The sequence below is a fragment of the Onychostoma macrolepis genome, chromosome 06 (genome assembly GCF_012432095.1).
Source record: "Onychostoma macrolepis isolate SWU-2019 chromosome 06, ASM1243209v1, whole genome shotgun sequence".
In the NCBI taxonomy this organism is placed as follows: domain Eukaryota; kingdom Metazoa; phylum Chordata; class Actinopteri; order Cypriniformes; family Cyprinidae; genus Onychostoma; species Onychostoma macrolepis.
In genome coordinates, this window is record NC_081160.1 from 11,080,605 (window position 1) to 11,098,740 (window position 18,136).

At 38.4% G+C, this 18,136-nt stretch overlaps 1 protein-coding gene across 2 annotated transcripts in view; it reads left to right on the top strand.

Annotated features, from left to right (window-relative positions):
- Positions 1-18,136, top strand: part of prkcaa (protein kinase C, alpha, a) — a 133,667-nt gene that overhangs the window by 74,710 nt on the left and 40,821 nt on the right. For both annotated transcript variants that reach the window (XM_058778563.1, XM_058778562.1), the window contains exons 4-5: positions 11,126-11,237; positions 11,465-11,593. In XM_058778563.1, the coding sequence (XP_058634546.1) occupies positions 11,126-11,237; positions 11,465-11,593 (241 nt within the window). The remainder of the gene's footprint in view (positions 1-11,125; positions 11,238-11,464; positions 11,594-18,136) is intronic.

Below are 18,136 nucleotides of genomic sequence, written 5' to 3' on the forward strand. Positions count from 1 at the left end.
AATCCTCGTTTTGTACTTCTAATTCGTGACTGGCATTTTGTTTTGTTCTCTTTCTGCAAAGTTTTCACAAACCTTGCAAACTTAGTCGAATCCAGCTGTGAGATCTTGTGAAGTGTGCATTTGTATGTTGCCTGATCGCATGTTCTCTGCATGACGAGAGAGATTTTTATTATATTTTTATTAAATATTTATTTGTAAAAAATACTTTGTAGTCTAAAGTATAAGTATGTTTATTTTACAAATTTATTTTTTAATCCATTTTAAAATTATTTCAAATTTCTTAAATATTAATTAAAATTAAAATATATATATCGGCTTTATGTCAGCCATTGGCCGCCATGCATATTGGCATTGGCATCGGCATCAGCTGTCAAAAACAATATCGGTAGACCACTAACTAGGATCAGTGAGGTTTGTTCTTGTGCATCAAGCTGGTATGGTTTATGTTTGATGTGCTCTATGCATGTGCGTAAAGCAGTGTTTATAATCAGCGGATGATGCAGGACACATAGGCATAGCATAAGCTCCAGTGAGAATATGCTAGTCTCTCGAGAACCAAGTTTTGTTTACAGGAGCAAAGGAATCAAAATGTCCTTTGTTTAGCAAAGGCAAACCAGTCTCCTCTTGGCTTATATCGTAATCCTCTGACATTTTTCTTTACAAATCCTTGTTTTGTTCTTCTAATTCATGACTGGTGTTTTGTTTTGCTCTCTCCTCTTCATTTCCGCGTTCGCCTACATTCTACGTCATCCGCTGGAATGCCCTCTCTCGTGTACATGAATATGACTGTAACGGGGCTGACGAGACGTGAGACGTGCAGATCCATGTGCAAGCTGTTATTTAAAGGCATGGTCATAAATACAGGCAGGGTCGAGCAATGGCAAACAGGTCTATCATAGGCAAGGCAAAGAGTAATCCAAAACGGGCCTGGGTCGGTCGACAGCGAACAGTATCCAAAGGGGCTTGACGAGAGAGGTTATCTGAAAACGAAGCAATAGTCCAGGCAGGGGAAAACACAATCCTAAACAGGCAAGACAAGACTAGGAAAACTATCAGGGGCTCTGTAGTGTAGCTAAGGCTAGGGGAGCGATAAGCGCATACAATCCTCAGCAGAGAGGGAAAGAAAATCCAGGGTTTAAATAAGGAATGTGTGCGTAGGATCAGGTATGCGTGTGATTAGTGCAATCAGTGCAATGAATGATGGGAAATGGAGTCCAGTGTGATGGGTGTTGTGAGAGTCAATGTAGTGAGCGAGTGACCTCTGGTGGTGAGTGAATGGAAGTTCATAGACCGGATTCGTGACAATGACAGTTAGCTGAAGCTAGAGATTACGGTTTATAAAGTTTTGCATATGGATATTTTTCTTACAAAACTCTATGAAAAGCATCATCGGTTTCTATTTACAAAGTGTTTTTGCAGCATTGAGAATTTTAGCCAATCTTAGACATGTCTGTTGAACATGCGAATGCAATGGCCAATCAGAGGCATTTTTTACGACAGAGTTTGTTTAGTGAGAGCTCTGCACGCACACAATTTGTTTCGTTATAACCAACAATTATAAACAGGATGCAAATCATTTTTGATAACAGCAAGATGTTTCACTCAATCAGTCAGCTTGCACTACAGGTGAACTGAAGTGATATTTGTTTCATTTATTATAATCAGTTTGATTATTAAGGGAGCGCTCTTTGCTTGGTTTCTGTATATAAATTTCCTTTTACATAAACCATTAATAATTTGATTAACTCATTAATAATTTGAATAAAAGTTTTATTTTTAATTCAGCTAAATACACACCATGTTAAAAGTGGGAATCTGAAATTGCAGGGGTTTCTTTTACATAGTGTTAATGGATGGGACAAAAAATCTGAACTGTCCATTAAGTCTTGCAGTGTAAGTGCAAGTGACTTGCTTTTGTTCTGTTACCTGTAATATGTTTCCTTTTTTTTTTTTCGTTTTGTTGCTAAATTTTCATTTGATCTTTTAATGGAGTGCTTACTCAACTGAACAATATTTAAAGGCTACATGCTAGTGTTTTAATGTATTACTTACACGTATTAATAGCGTTAATAATTAACAAATTTCATTTGTTTAATATTTTTATATTCCAGTAGTTTAAAAAATATATTAAAACAAAACAGTTACAATAGATTTTGGTATGGTACTGAAATTGGCACCATGAAATTTTACTGGTATTTACTGACTACTGAAATGCTGGTACTGTGACAACATTAGTCCCTATCGCCCCAGGCTGAAATCTCTGTGGGCCTCCCATGGCTGTGGATCCCAGAAATCATTACCACCTTTCCCTGCTTTTCCCCGCTTAATGACAGCCCTGAGTATAAGGATGCAGCATAGCAAAATCTGAATAGCTTTGTAATGCATTTTCTTGCGACACACGGCATAGGCCCTTTACCCTTTCACACACACTGGGGCTCTGAATAATGAAATAGTCACTGTAATATGTAAAGGCTATTGAGTGAGGAAGTGGCATCAGTCTAAACGTAGCCATGTTTGGCTGAACCCAGAGAATGTTTTCCCTTATATCACAGGCTACAGCTGCAGCAGGGACTATATTTAGATGCCTTTTCCACACTCACACACACATATACATATTCTTCCTTGGCTTGCAACGTCTCTGCCTGTACCACCTACAGTGCATCAAGCAGTGTCTGTCACACACACCCCCTGTCTGTTGCTAATGTATATGTACTTGTTTGTGTGCACACATGGTAGTGAATGGTTGAAATGAATGACTAAGGTATCAAACACACTGTTTTTACTTTGTCATAAGAGTCAAGTCAAGTTGCATTTATTTTTATGGTGTATAAAATTTAGCAGCTTTACATTGATAAGACAGTAAAGTTACAGTGTTAATGTTGGAAGATTTTGAAACAAATTCAATTTTAAAACGTAAAGTAGCTCTACAGAAGATAATTGTGCCATTATTCAGCTCAAATTTAGTTTAGTACCTGTGTAGCAAAGTTAATACATTATGAAATGAGTTCAGTTTAGCTGTAAGCAGCCCTGTAGAAGGTAGAATGTTTATTCATTTTAGTTCAATAATAGTGTTAATAAATTGGTGTCACTATCCAATTAAATTCAGTTCAAATTTTGTTCTCAAGAAGAAGAGCACAAACCTTTTTACTCCACTAAAGTCATCAGCTTGTGTAGCATGTGTCCTTGTGTTCCAATATTAATAAGGAAAGTGCAATCAACTAATCATTTACTGTCAGAATATTTGATTAATTGTTTTCAAGATTGTTTGTGTTGTTGTCATGCGATTGCACAATGAAGCCATATGCTGCAGGCTTTGTGTTCCTCCTAATTGTGTGAAACGCCTCCCAAACTCTTAAAATGTTTTAGTTCACAAAGATATTACAAGCATTTTAACTGCCACACAATAGCACGCACCCAAACATACATAATCGCACACACACACACACACACGCACACAATCCTGTACCGGTTATAAGGGAATAAATCCAGTTTATCCACTGCAATATAGGAACTGAAGTCAGGTTTATAGCTGCCACACCTTGAGTGATGCATTAATAATAAACTACAGAGGATGGAGGGAATGGGCTAATTAACACAAGCCTCAAAAGAAATACAGCCCACCCACTCCCCTCCCTTTACCGCTTTGATCTAAAATATATTCCACTGTCACATTATACTCCGTGCTAGCGTCAAATCTCAGTTATTGTACCCACACCACTAACAGTCCCTAATAGAGCATTTCGATATTGGCTGGCAGGCATTACTAGAGATTCTGGGCTTCTTGTACAGGTCTTTGTTTCAGGCACCCCTTGGAAACCACGTGCCAGTTTTGCAAACACCTGCAGAGTGGGAAAATATAGAACCTATATTTCCAACATATTCATTTGCTTTTGTGCCTTAAAAAGGAACTCATTGTCTTATTTTGTTCACTCCAAAAGCAAATTGCAACTGACAGTTGTATTTCTGCTGCTTCACACATATCAATCATTTTTATGGAGTTGGCAGGGCTGATAATCTGGTCATCATGACAATGGTTTGTGATGAAGTTAGATTACTTTGTGTCAGAGTTTGTTGGAAAGTCATTATCAAGTATGATCACAACAGTTTACAGCCTGCAGCTTGTGATCAGATCAGGGTAATTAAAAAATTCGGTCACACTTTATATTAGGTGGCCTTAACTACTATGTACTTGCATCAAAAAATAAGTACAATGTACTTATTGTGTTCATACTGTATTGCAAAACACTTTTGCTGCAATTGAGGTGGGATACGGGTGAAGTTAGGGACAGGTTTGGTGGTATGGGTAGGTTTAAGGGTGGGTTAAGGTGTAAGGGATGGGTCGACAGTGTAATTATAAATGTAATTACAGAAATTAATTACAGATGTAACTACATATAGGTATTTTTAAAAATATAAGTACAATGTAAAAACATGTATGTACACAGTAAGTGCATTATAACTAATTATTAATTTAAATGTAAGTACATCGTAGTTAAGGCCACCTAATATAAAGTGGGTCCAAAAATTCAAATTTGAATTTGTGCAATTGTTCATGCTTTTGCTGACCAAGAGAGAGAATTTCCATGCACTGTTTAATCAAAGAGGTACAGGGATGAAAGCTGGTCTTTATTAAGATCTGAACACTGATGCTAATATTAGCAATCAAAAAGTAATTTAATGCATGGAATAAAGATGAGTTAGGTAACTAGTCTTTTCTCAGTTCGACAGTCACTCATTCTCATCTCTTCTAGGACAACAAGTGGCTGTGGATTAAAACAAAATATTTGCATGAAAAAACTGGCACTTCAGTAATGCTTCCATTGCCTTTCCCCCATTGAGTAGTTTCTAGCCCTCATTCTGATGTTTTTAGGTTTGTTTTTTCCGAAGCATTTAGTAAATGAAATTTTTTTGTACCCTTGTAGCCTTTGTAGCATGTTCATGTTTTGTAAATTACTAGAAAAAAAAAGTCATGAGAAAAAAAAAAGAAGTTTTTTTTGTACACAAGATTTCTACATCTGTCTTAACACAAAGAAAGTATATAATTGGTTGTGATTTAAATGATTAATTCATTCATTCGTTCATTCATTCTTTCTAAATGCCACAAACTACTTCAGATTTTTCAGCCATTATGTTTTTGATCAATTGCTCCACATGACATTTTACAACCTGAACTAACCTCGCTGAAAAGATCTAATTATCTGATAGTTTAAGAGACTTGTTGACCTTGTCATGCAGGGTTAGAGTCTGCAGGTATGCTTTATAATATAATCTCTTGCATTATTTGCATTTCCTGAATTTTATAATATTAATAAGCCGTTTTAGCCCTGTGATAGACTGGCCATCTGTCCAGTATGTTTTCCCCAGCTGTAGTCCAAGACTGCAGGGATAGGCTCCAGCATCCTCACCCAGAAAAGTGGTTCTGAGAATTGGTAGATGAATGACTGATTTTTTTTCTTTTCTTTTCTCCATTATCCACTTTTCGGTGTATTCAAGTTCTACTATATCAAAGATTAATTACATGGCATAAATATAATGCCACTGTTAAGTGCATTGTTCATTTTTATTTCTATTTTTATAAATTATGATTTAACTATTTTTACCTACCTCACAACTGTCAACACACCCAAAAAGAGGTGCAAAAAAAGGTGTCCCTTTGCGCCCCCTGGCGGATATTTTGTGAACAAGTCTTATTTACGAGGTGGTAATGGTCGTTCTGGGTGGCTTACCTACTGCCTGCCGCTTTTACACACACATCTTACCTATGCCTGTTAGGAAGGCTAAATGTCTGTCTGGCAGCTTTAAATATGTCTTGGTAGTCAGATAGTTAGGACTCATTATCTCACAGCCAAGACTCATTAACAGAGTCAGAGAGTCAGAGTAGCTTTATTGTCATTTCAGCACAGCGAAACAAAACAGCATTCATCTAGGACCATGGTGCTACATAAGACAACACACAAAAAGGACTACAAAAATTATATTAAATAGACTAAAACCAGAGTTAAACAAGAACTAAAAGAGAAGAGCTATAAAAATAAGAACAAAAAGAAAATTTAACTTTTAAATGCTGACTACAAAAGACCACAAAGACTACAAAGAGAAATCAAAATAAAGAACATTCAGGTTTTGACTTTGGGCTTTATCCAGGTTGTCAGGTGATTATTTAAAAAAATGAATCAATATAGTCTTTAGCTTCATGTCGTGTAATGCCCAGTTTATTGTGGATTAGATTTTGATGCTATGCATGATCTTGTCATTTTTTGCTTTCTCCAGCTGGGATAATGTAATACAATGGCAGTACATTGTGACTCACTTTAAAGCACCAAGAATGTAAGCAAAAAAGTATTTTCCATTATAGCCATTGTATAAAAGTATTTTGCTTTACAAAAAGAAAAATAATAATCATGGCTGTCGTTAGTCATCTCTGTGTGTGTGTGTGTGTGTGTGTATGTACCTGTTTTTCTATTCAGGTGGGGACTTAAACCTGAATACACACAGACTCATGGGGACTCGTGTCACGGTGGGGACCTAAATTGAGGTCCCCACGGGTAAACAAGCTAATAAATCACACAGAATGAGGTTTTTTGAAAATCTAAAAATGTAGAAAGTTTCCTGTAAGGGGTTGGTGTAGGGCAATAGAATATACGATCTGTACAGTAGAAAAAGCATTACGCCTATGGAGAGTCCCCACGAGGATAGCAAACCAGACGTGTGTGTGTGTGTGTGTGTGTGTGTGTGCTTGTTACCCCCTCAGGTCTCCATCATGACAGCAGGTGTCATCATTATGTTGTTTAATTCCATTGTTTTCATATGTGACAACAACATTATCTGACATAAAATGGAGAGGTTAAATTGTCAGCTCTTACAACTGTACACCCTACAACTGCACAGTGGTCTTAATGTAGGTCACTGCCAGCACTGTTAAAAACAAGTGGAGCTAAGAAGGCTGGAATACATAACAAGCTAAGATTGACCCCAACCTTCTTCTATCAGTTGGCTACCACCAATGTTCATTTCCTTCATTACTGCAACATATGCGACTGGCTACTGTCTGTACTGGTGACAGGACTGTGAGTGCTAAGTGCTTAAAAAAAAAAATCCATGGCCACCTCTTGGACACCAAAGACATATGAGAGGTCATCTAGGCCAGGGGTTCCCCAACTTTTTTGGCAAGCAATCCTCTTAAATATAAAATGTTACAAATGTGTAAATAAAGTAAACCTAGTGCACATTGCGCATTCCCAAATGCTTGTTAAATTTGCAGCATTGTTTTGATAATCATACTATATCCTGATTATCATATAGCCCTCTTTATTTATTTATTTATTTTACATTCAATATAATTAATTATTATAGCTTTTCTTCAACTTATCAACCTCCGTTTGAGAAACCTGGATCTAGGCCATTACTGATGACAGAACTTGAACTTTGTATTTTGTCCTTCTGTCTGCAACTTAGATGATGTGGAGAAAGCACATTAATTTCAGAAGGCATGAGGCTTTCAAACTATTAGATTTTAATGGCTATTTTGATTTTAGTGGGATTTTAATGGACTTATTGGGTCATTTTAATGATTTCCGGAGCAACATAGATGCAAGTGTTAAATGTTGTAGTAAGCCATTATAGCTAATTATATTTAACCATCCATGAATTATTCATGCCTTTTTAATAATAGATGCTTTTCTAAAGGGAGGGAGTGTCTTTGATGTTTGGCTTTGGTCAGGCCTCTGAAATAAAACTCATCTTGCATTATGTCTCAGGCCTCATTGGATTAGACCTTGGATTGTCCTTTCATCCTCATAATGTGTTGGGAACAGTGTAAGCAACAATATTAAAACTGATCATTGCTGAGGATATAAGGCAAACAAAACATTCACTTATTTATCCTCTGTAGGATACATTTTCTGCCTTTGTAAAATATCTGGAAAAAAGTCATAGCAGTGGCATATTAAAGCAAATACGTTTATTTTTGATGAATACTAAAAGTGAGCCACAATCTTTAATGTGCCACAACTTGTACTTTTTTCAAGACATTTTACAAAGGTAGAGAATATGGCATAAAATGCATCATATTTTATGTGCCATTATATAATATGCCATATGGTGTTGTTGCATAGTCCCAATTTAATTACTTTCATCTGTTGTATTGTATCTGAAAAGTACAAAAAAGAAAGTAATCCTTAGTCAGTAGAAGATTACAAAAACATATGCACACACAATTTTTTTATAGTAAAAAATAATATTAATAATAATAATTGGTTACACTTATTTTAAGGTTTCCTTGTTACAGTGTAATTACAGTATATTTAAATATTAAGTAATATTAATTAACTACATCTACTTACTTTATGGTTAGGGTAAGGATTAGGTTTGTCTTAGGGTTACTTGCATTTAATTATGCATAATTAATTGTTATTATAATAGTAAGTACATGTCACCTGTAACAAGGACACCTTAAAATAAAGTGTTTCCTAATAATTGTCATTTTCTCACATTCATCACTTTCTAAACCTGTATGATTTACATTTAAGTTTACTTACAAATTATTTACAAGTTGTAGTCCATTACTGATTCCAAATTATTAAAATGAATGAATGAATTAATTAATTAATTAGGCATTTTATATAGTGCTTTATTGTGTATTGCTGTACACCCAAAGCAAACATGAGGGGGGGGATCTCTAATTCTCTCATATGACATGAAATTAGTTTTTGATTACTTTAAGATTTCACCTAACTCGTTTATCACATTGATTTAAATAGTATTATCTTGTACCAAATTGATATAAATATGCAAAAAACAAGAAAATCTTCCATTTGTTGTTACTGACAACATGAAGTGCATCAAACATTACGTCAAGATTTACCAAACTGAGGTTTATGAAGGAACTGCAGGGGGTTTGTGAGTTTAATGAAAAACAATGTAAAATTAATTAGTTTGCTGTTGTTTTTTTTACCTGCATGTCATGTGACCACCAACCAAAGCCAGAGAACTGTGAACATGCAATGTAATACTTATTAACTTGTTGCCTTAAAATCTCTGGGGTACTTCAAATATGTATAGATCAGTCATGAAACTCTAGATAGCGCAGGCTGACGTGTGGTTAACATAACTGATGATATTCTGAGAGTTAAACGACTTGGCACAAGCTGATTGGTTCATGTTGCATATGCAGCCAATGAGCTTACTGCCTTGCATTTAAATGGCTGGCTAACATTCACTTGAGATTTTTGCAGCGCGCTTTCAGAGTTTCTCTGAAACCCTCCACCTTCCCCAGCTCCACCTGTATAGATCTGCTATGGGTTATTTTATATGCTATTTGTGCAGCAGTAGTATGTCTTAAATACTCACAGCACCGTATCGCCATTTGCATTGGCAGTAGCAAGTTCCTGTACTTGCTTGCAGCAGCAGCAATAATCTAGAACAACAGCAATAACCAACAGCAGCAGCAATTCAGCAGCAGCGTAGCAGATCTATTCCGCCAAGAACAAATACATTAACATTGTCATATCCATCACCATGCTAAAATCTTCTGAGAGTTGTCGTGATTGAAATGTATATATTAGGTGAAAGATGTTCAGCTGACAAAAATGTTTGTGAATGCCTGCATTACATTTAAATAAGAAATACTGTGAATTTGTGCATTTTGATGTGTCTGAAAGATAAAAGCCTTCCAAAGACATACATGGTTAAATAACCTACTGAGTGATAACTCAAATAAATAAGAATGTGTTTGTCAGTAGTTGATGCAGTGGTGAAATGCTGAGAAAACACTTGTTAAAATTGAAATAGTTTTGTAATTTCAGTGGTCAAATGCCTTGTGGCCTCTCAATATTCTGTGTAATTATAGCCTCCTGACTAGTGACTAATCTTTGTGTGAATGCTGACAAAACTGGAAAACTTTCTGAATGTGTATAAATGGTAGGCTATAATAGAAAATAAAATGTAAAAGATGTAAAAGAAAAATTAGGGAGAATCAATAAATTATGAATAATTTATTGTTATTGTATGACATATATTTAATCATGTAATCAATAACAAAATAACTGTCGTCTGATTCAGAGTATTTTAAATTGTAATTTAATTTAATTACAAGCACTTAATTTTTGGGTAACACTTTATTTCAAGGTGTCATTGTTAAACGTAACATGTACTTACTATTATAATAACAATTAATTATGCATAATGACATGCAAGTAACCCTAAGACAAACCCTAATCCTAACCCTAATTATATAGTAAGTACATGTAGTTAATTAATATTACTCAGGACTTAAATGTATAATTACACTGTTATATCTTAAATTACATCTTAAAATAAAGTGTAACCAATTTTTGGAATCTGATTACATAATCCAGATTACATGTAATATGTTACTACCCAGCTCTGATTAGCAGAGAGGCTCTCAAGCTCCAAAAAAAAAAAAAGCATCATAAAAGTTGCTGTTGATAATGTCAGGTAATATTAGTCCTTATGAAGCAGTCTCTGTGTTTTTCTTCAGGATGTCAGTGTTTGTTTTTAATTACATAACTACAGATGATGTCTGGCTTGACTAATGTTTGCCTTGAGTTTATAATTATATAGAAAAATAGTTTTTTGTCTCCAAAAAGATTGAATAGTAGAATTCAGTCCTGGCATTTTGACCCTTACACCCAGACTATACCAGATGCATTTGCTTCTGTGATGCCCCTCTGCAACTTAAGTCCAAATCCATTTGTCATGTTGTCAGAAGCTGTGTAGTACATCAAAAATAGAATGATTTATATAGTTACTGTTGGTGACTCTGCAGGTATATTTGCTTTTAATAGATCACTTCACTCATGTTAGGTGTAGACAGGGTACAGTTCACACAATTATAGAGGCCAGTGTCACAGCATGACGTCACAACTTGATGAACTTGGCGTCACATGGCATGATGAAGTTAATCACCATGGAATCTATACCATTTTGGCCCAGATTAATTGAATTTTGAGCATTATGAATTTTAAAGAAACATTTATTTCATGTTAAAGAGGCATTGAGAACATTTAGTTGTGCTTCAGTCTCCTGTTCCTGCCTTTTGGTTTTTCTCAGACTCAATCTCCTTACCTGTTCTCTCTCTTTCTTTTGAATTGTTTTATCTGTGTAGGACCCTAGAAGCAAGCACAAGTTTAAGATCCACACCTATGGCAGTCCCACATTCTGTGACCACTGTGGATCTCTTCTGTATGGACTCATACACCAAGGGATGAAATGTGACTGTAAGTACCATACTAAACTATTTTTTGCCGAGGGGAGGTTCTAGGGTCAGTGGTTATTTGGGACTATTCTATGTCAATGTACAGTATATGGAGTAATCTTTTGATTAACTATTGTAATATTATATGTTACTATTATGTTAAAATATTATGTTCAAGATATTATTTTCATTTTAGTCAATCTGAAATCAGGGAACTTCTGCTTTATGCAAATGTGTGTGTGTTCACAGCCTGTGATATGAACGTCCATAAACAGTGTGTGATGAATGTGCCAAGCCTTTGTGGAACGGACCACACAGAGAGACGAGGACGTCTTTTCATGAAGATCGAGGTGATAGGAGACAAAATGCATGTCACAGGTGAGTTTCCATGCTTTTAGTGACCAATGGTGCAACAGTGCAAAATATGTAAATGCTGTTCCATATCTGTTTCCCAAGGTGTCCTTCAGGGTTCTGTATTTGGTCCACTGCTCTTTATTTACTATATGCTTCCACTTAGTCACATCTTATAGCAGCACACCCTCAACTTTCAGGGCTATGCTGATTACAAACAAACGTTAACTTTTTTAATGTCAACTGGACATTAGTTCCGAACTCTCTGCCCTGTTCCTTTCACAATGTTAAGATTTGAATGACCAGCAAATTCCTCAAAGCAGATAAAATGTATTGTTAGCCAAATGCCTTGTAATGTCTTGTAAATGTCAAATGTACCATGAACCATGTGCCATGATAATGCTGATGGTGTTCAAGTTGACATCTTTGGAATTCTCTCACACAATCTCTCCATGACCTCTTTACCTTTTGAATTCAAAACTCAACTTGAAAAGGCAGCTCTTTACATTGTGTTACTATGGTTTCTAAATCCAGTTGTACCTGTTCTGTCCCAATACACTTGTATTCTTTTGTTTGTGCATGCTTTGCTTTCATTATACTTTGTGCTGTTTAGGAATGTGCCATAATTTGGGACATCATAAAGATAACATATAGAAAAAATATTGGTCAAAAATATGAATAGAAACCAAAGAATCATTGACATGGAAAATAATCATATATAATGTAAACATTAATTATGCACACTACAACCCCAATTCTAGAGATGTTGGGACATTTTGTAAAAATGCAATAAAATCAAGAATCTGTGATTCGTTCATTCTCTTTAACTTTTATTTAATTACCAAAAGTACAAAGAAAGCATTTCCAAAGTTTTCACTGACCAGCGTAAATGTATTTTGTAAATATGAACAAATTTTTATTTTGATGGCTGCAACGCATTCCAAAAAAGTTGGGACAGAGGCAAAATAAAAGTGAAAAGGTTATAGAATATCCACTTTAAACTGTTTTGAAACCGTTCAAAGTAAGCAGGTGAATTGGTAGTAGGTCAAGGTATCATGTTTGGGTATAAAAGGAGCATCTCAGTCTTTGCAAGCAAAGCTGGATCATGGCTCATCACTTTGTGCCAAATTTCATGAGAGAAGTGTCAAACAAATCAAAAATCACATTTCGCAATACAAAATTACAAAGAATTTAGGTCTTTCACCAACTACCACACGTAATATTGTGAAAATATTCAGGGAATCCAGAGAAATCACAGTACATGTAGTGCAAGGCAGGAAACCTCAGTTGAATGTGCTTGACCTTTGAGCCCTCAGATGGCATTGCATAAGAAACTATCATGCTGCTGTGTTAAATATAGCTACATGGGCTCAGGAGTACTTCAGAAAACTGCTGTCACTTAACACAGTCTGCTGCTGCATCAAGAAATGCAACTTGAAACTCTGTTACTCTGGGAGAAAGCTATACATCAATTCTATGCAGTGACGCCGCCGGACTCTCTGGGCCAGAGCTCATCTCAGATAGTCAAAAAGACAGTGGAAAGGTGTGCTGTACTCAGATGAGTCCACATTTCAACTTGTTTCTGGGAAAAATGGATTTTGAGTTCTCAGTCCCAAAGACCAAAGGGACCATCCAGACTTTTATCAGTGACATGCAAAAGCAAACATCTGTCATGGTATATGAGTGCATCAGTGCAAACGGCATGTGTTTAAAGTGGATATTCTATAACCTTTTCACTTTTATTTTTACTTTTACATGGGTGACTTGCATATGTGTGAAGGTACCATTGACATGGAGGCATATATTGGACATGTACAGAGATATACTGCCGTCACAATAATGTCTTTCATGGGAAGTTCATGGTTATTAGATCAAGACAACGCCAACTCTCATTCTACACGTGCTACAACAGCGTGGTTTCGTAGACTCAGAGTGAATGTGCTAGACTGGCCTGCCTGCAGTCCAGATCAGACTCCTATTGAAAATGTATGACCAGTCATGAAAAGGAGAATCAGACAACGACAATCACAGACTACTGAGCATCTTAAGCCTTGTTTCAAGAGAGACTGGACAAAAATTTTGTTTGCAAAACGTTAACAGTTAGTATCTTTAATTCCCAAACAATGAAACATTGTAATTAAAAGGAAAGTTGATGTGACACAGTTAAACATGCCTCTGTCCCAACTTTTTTGGAGTGTGTTGCAGCCATCAAAATCAAAATTTGTTCATATTTACAAAATACATTTACGTTGGTCAGTGAAAACTTTGGAAATGTTTCCTTCGTACTTTTGTTAAAGAGAATGAACAAATCACAGATTCTTGATTTTATTGCATTTTACAAACTGTCCCAACTTCTCTGGAATTGGGGTTGTATATTACAGATAAAATATTATATTGCATATTCACAGTACATTTGCCACAAATGTTCTTGTACTTTATAAAAATCAGATGAAATCGGAGTTGTTTTTTTTCTGCATATCATAATTTTGTCAAAACGTAAAGATCATTACAGAATAATAATGAATAATTTCCTTTTTCCCCTACATAATCAATGTACAATATTTTATTTCATTTTTATTTCTTATTGTGAAGTCACACCACTTGGAGGAATGTGATGTAATTAATTTAAAATTATCTAAATTAATTCACATATAAATACAACACATTATTAGAGGGTGTGAAAAAGTATACAGGTTGCAATAATGGCCATGTATCATCATTACATATAAGCAACATCCACGGCATATGTATATATGTATATATATATAAAACTGTGCAGTGGATGTTGCTTAAAGCATGCCAATCAGCAATGTGAATCAGTCCATCAGTGAGCAGACAGTGGGCGGTCAGTTGTGCCATTTAAGGCTGAGGTTAGTGTCATTGTAGATGTTCTGTGTATTCTGTTTTTTTAGGGAAATTCCATGATACCATGATACTCTGTGTTGTGTTGTCACCAGTATATTACCCTTAAAACATTAAATTTTGCATGTATAGCATTTGTACAGCTGAGCTGATCTCCTGTATTATAGCATTGCTTTCAGTAGAAGAGCCTGAAGGCCCTAGTCTTCAGATCCACACATTCAGAGTCTGGAGTGCTGGAGCTGCACCTGCACAATCAGCCTGATTACAACGTGCCAGCTAACTGCACACACTCACACAGCTGCAGTGTGATTTAGTCTGTGTGACGTTCACTGGTTGAGGAAGAAAATGCCATTAGCAGAATGTCAGACTGATGAGTTCAAGAATAGATCACAGGCTGCATTCACACTCACTGTGTGAGCGTGCATGCATGTACGAGTGCACTAATAGAGGGCTTTGTTTGCTTGTTGCCATACACATATTTGCTTATGAGTATATGTACTGTACATGTACATGCATACATATATGTTTATGTAATGATGATGTGGTGTGTTATATCTGTAACAATTTTGTTTGCTAAATGTCACATAATTAAACATCTGCTCTATTATATACTATGTAAAGCTTTAGGAGAGGTGAGAAGGAGTGACCAGATAGAGAAGAAACATATTTATACAAGCAGACCTTGTTGCTGCTTTGATACAGTCTGTATTGAATAAAGCACTATAGAAATAAAGGTGACTTGTTTTTCTAGAAATATGTGTGTGCGCGCGTGTATGTGTATGTGTGCGTGTTTTTGGCACAAATGAGGACATAAATTTGTAGAATTGACAAGGGTATGACATAGTAGAAGTAGAAGGTGACTTTTCAGGACATTACCCCATGTCCCCACTTTTCAAAACGCTTATAAATCACACAGAATGGAGTGTATTGAAAATCTGAAATTGCACAATGTTTCCTGTAAGGGGTAGGGTTAGGTGTGGGGTTGGTGTAGGGCAATAGCACATACAGTTTGTACAGAATAAAAACCATTACGCCTATGGGATGTCCCCACTTTTCACAAAAACAAACGTGCGTGTGTGTGTGTGTGTGTGTGTGTGTTTACTCTTTCTTTGCTTGAGTTTTAATTTTAAGTGTTCACAAATCACAATTGAAACATGTATAGTCACTAGTCCAAAAAAATTGAGAATTGATGGATTTATTTTAGAAAAACTGAGGAAATATCTGATTGCGTCAAATGTGGTAACACTTTTCAGTTTTCATTTGCTAGCATTAGTTACAATACAAATTAACAATACTTCTTTAGAATTTATTTATCTTAGCTAATGTTAATCTCAACATTTAATAATACATTTTTAAAGATCAAAAGTTTTATCTGTTAACATGGTAGCACTTTATTTTAGTGCTTTATTGCAGTCCTGTTACTCATGTGCATACTATGCTCTTATTTTAGTAATTACAATAACTAGGTAAAAACTAGGTTCTTACCCTGAACCTACCCCTAAACCTAACCCTACCCCATGTAGTTACCTTTGTCACACTACACTGCCGGAAGGAACGATGGAGACGAGGATAAGCGAAACTGTCTTTAATAATTTCACAATATAGGGTAAATCCACACCAGGAAGGGAAGATGACACACGTACACAACATGTAGACCCGACAGAGACAGAATACACAGACCAGGACTTAAGTACAAGACATAACGAGGTAATTGGGAGGAACACAGGTGAACAGAATGACTAATTAGACTGGGGAGAAACTAGGTAACAGGGAGCACATTGGGAGGAAAACAAACACAAAACAGTTCATGGGCGTGACATATCGCCCCCTTCCCGAAAGGCGTGTCCTTGCGCCGTAGGAACAACATAGGGAGGGACAGTGGGAACTTGGGAGCAGGACGGACACCCGGGAGGGGGCAGGCAGGGTCCAGGGAGGTGACGACGGAGGGAGGAGCCAAGCAGGAAACAGGAGGAACCAGAGCGGACCAGATGGGGGAGGTGCCAGGGAGATGACAGGAGGGACTTGGAGCAGGAGGAGCCAGGCGGGACCCAGGCCACAGCCATGATGACGACCCATGGCGAAGCCGATGGAGGGAGGAGCTATGGAGGAGGAAGTCCCGATGACTCCAGGGGGCCGACCAACTGCGGCGGAGCAGGTGGTGGAGGAGCCCGAGGTGGAGACGGAGAGCTGATGATCCAGGGTGATGGAGGAGGATTCAGAGGGCCAAGGTGGAACTGATGGCGCCAGTGACTGACGCGGAGGCGTGGCCCCGAAAGGCTTCGGTGGAGCCGGAGCGACAGAGGACCCAGGTGGAGCCGGAGGGACGGAGGGACGAGGCACAGGAGGCGCAGGATAGGAGGACCAAGGCAGAGCCAGAGGGACGAGGGAGCCCAGCGGAGCCAGTGGACTGCCAGGCCACAGCGGAGAGTAGGGAGCTAGGAGCCATGATGGAGCCGCTGGGTCGATAGGCCGAGGCGGAGTCCTGGACTCTGATGCTGGAGGCGGAGACAGGGGATCCTCCAGCCATGACGCCGATGGAGACTGGCAGACCCGCGGAGCTCGCACCGTACAAAAGTTAGGCTGGGGGCGAGCAGAGGGGCTGACAGATGACAGCGGAGGAGGAGGCAGGAGTGGGCGGGTGGTTGTTCATTTTTGAGCCTCCGGGCTCTCAGGGTTGCAAACAGGAGTCCTCTCTGGGCTAAACTCAGGAACGGGAGCCCTCTCTGGCCTGGACGCAGGGACAGGAGCCCTCTCTGGGCTAAACTCAGGAACGGGAGCCCTCTCTGGGCAGGACGTGGGAACCGCAGCCCACACTGGGCTGGACGTGGGAACAGAGGTAACAGAGGCCTCCGAAGAAGGAGGGAGGAGATGGGGCAGGTCAGCGTACCAGTCTATGAGGTCCCCTTCCACTTGGCATCTACCCAGATCCATAGACAGCTCACCCTCAGCCATGTTGCAGTGGGCAGAGCTCCTCTCCGCGATCTCACTGGTCTCGGCTTTCTCCCTCGTGGTGGGCGTGGTAGCCGGCTCTCGCATCTGGTCTGACGGATTATGCAGCTCTGGCTCCATGGCGATCCTCAGCTCTGTCGCTCCTTGATGCGATGGCTCGTCGGTCACAGCGGGCTCCGTCTCTCCGTCAACGGTGGGCTCTGGCTGATGCTCCGCACCGTGGGGAGATGGTGGGCTGGGCACTGAGTCGGGAGTGGAACTGTGAAAGGTGATCCGTTTCTCGCCATTGTCCACTCCACAAAGGCGGCGAAGTTCTCTCAAGGGACCATCTTCGGACGACGGTGCTCTGCATGCAGTGTTCAAACTAGCATCATAGAATGATCAGAGCGCGTTGTCCGGGTAGCTGGTGATGCGAGCTAATACAAGGAACAGTCTTGTATGGTCCTCGAGAGATCTATCCCCCTGCTCCAGCAGGAGGAGGAGGTATTTGGGACGGGTGGGGGCATCCATAGAGGAGGAAACACGGGGAACTCCGGGGGAAAAAACACTATGAAAAACGGAAACAAAACGGAGGTGAGATACGTAATAAAACTGTGTGTCAGTCGGGTCTTCTATCATACCAAATGAGTCCTTTTCACAATCTGACTTTGCTGCAGTTGGAATTGAACTGCTGGTTCGTCTGGCCAGAGGAGAACTGGCCCCCCGACTGAGCCTGGTTTCTCCCAAGTTTTTTTCTCCGTTCTATCAACGATGGAGTTT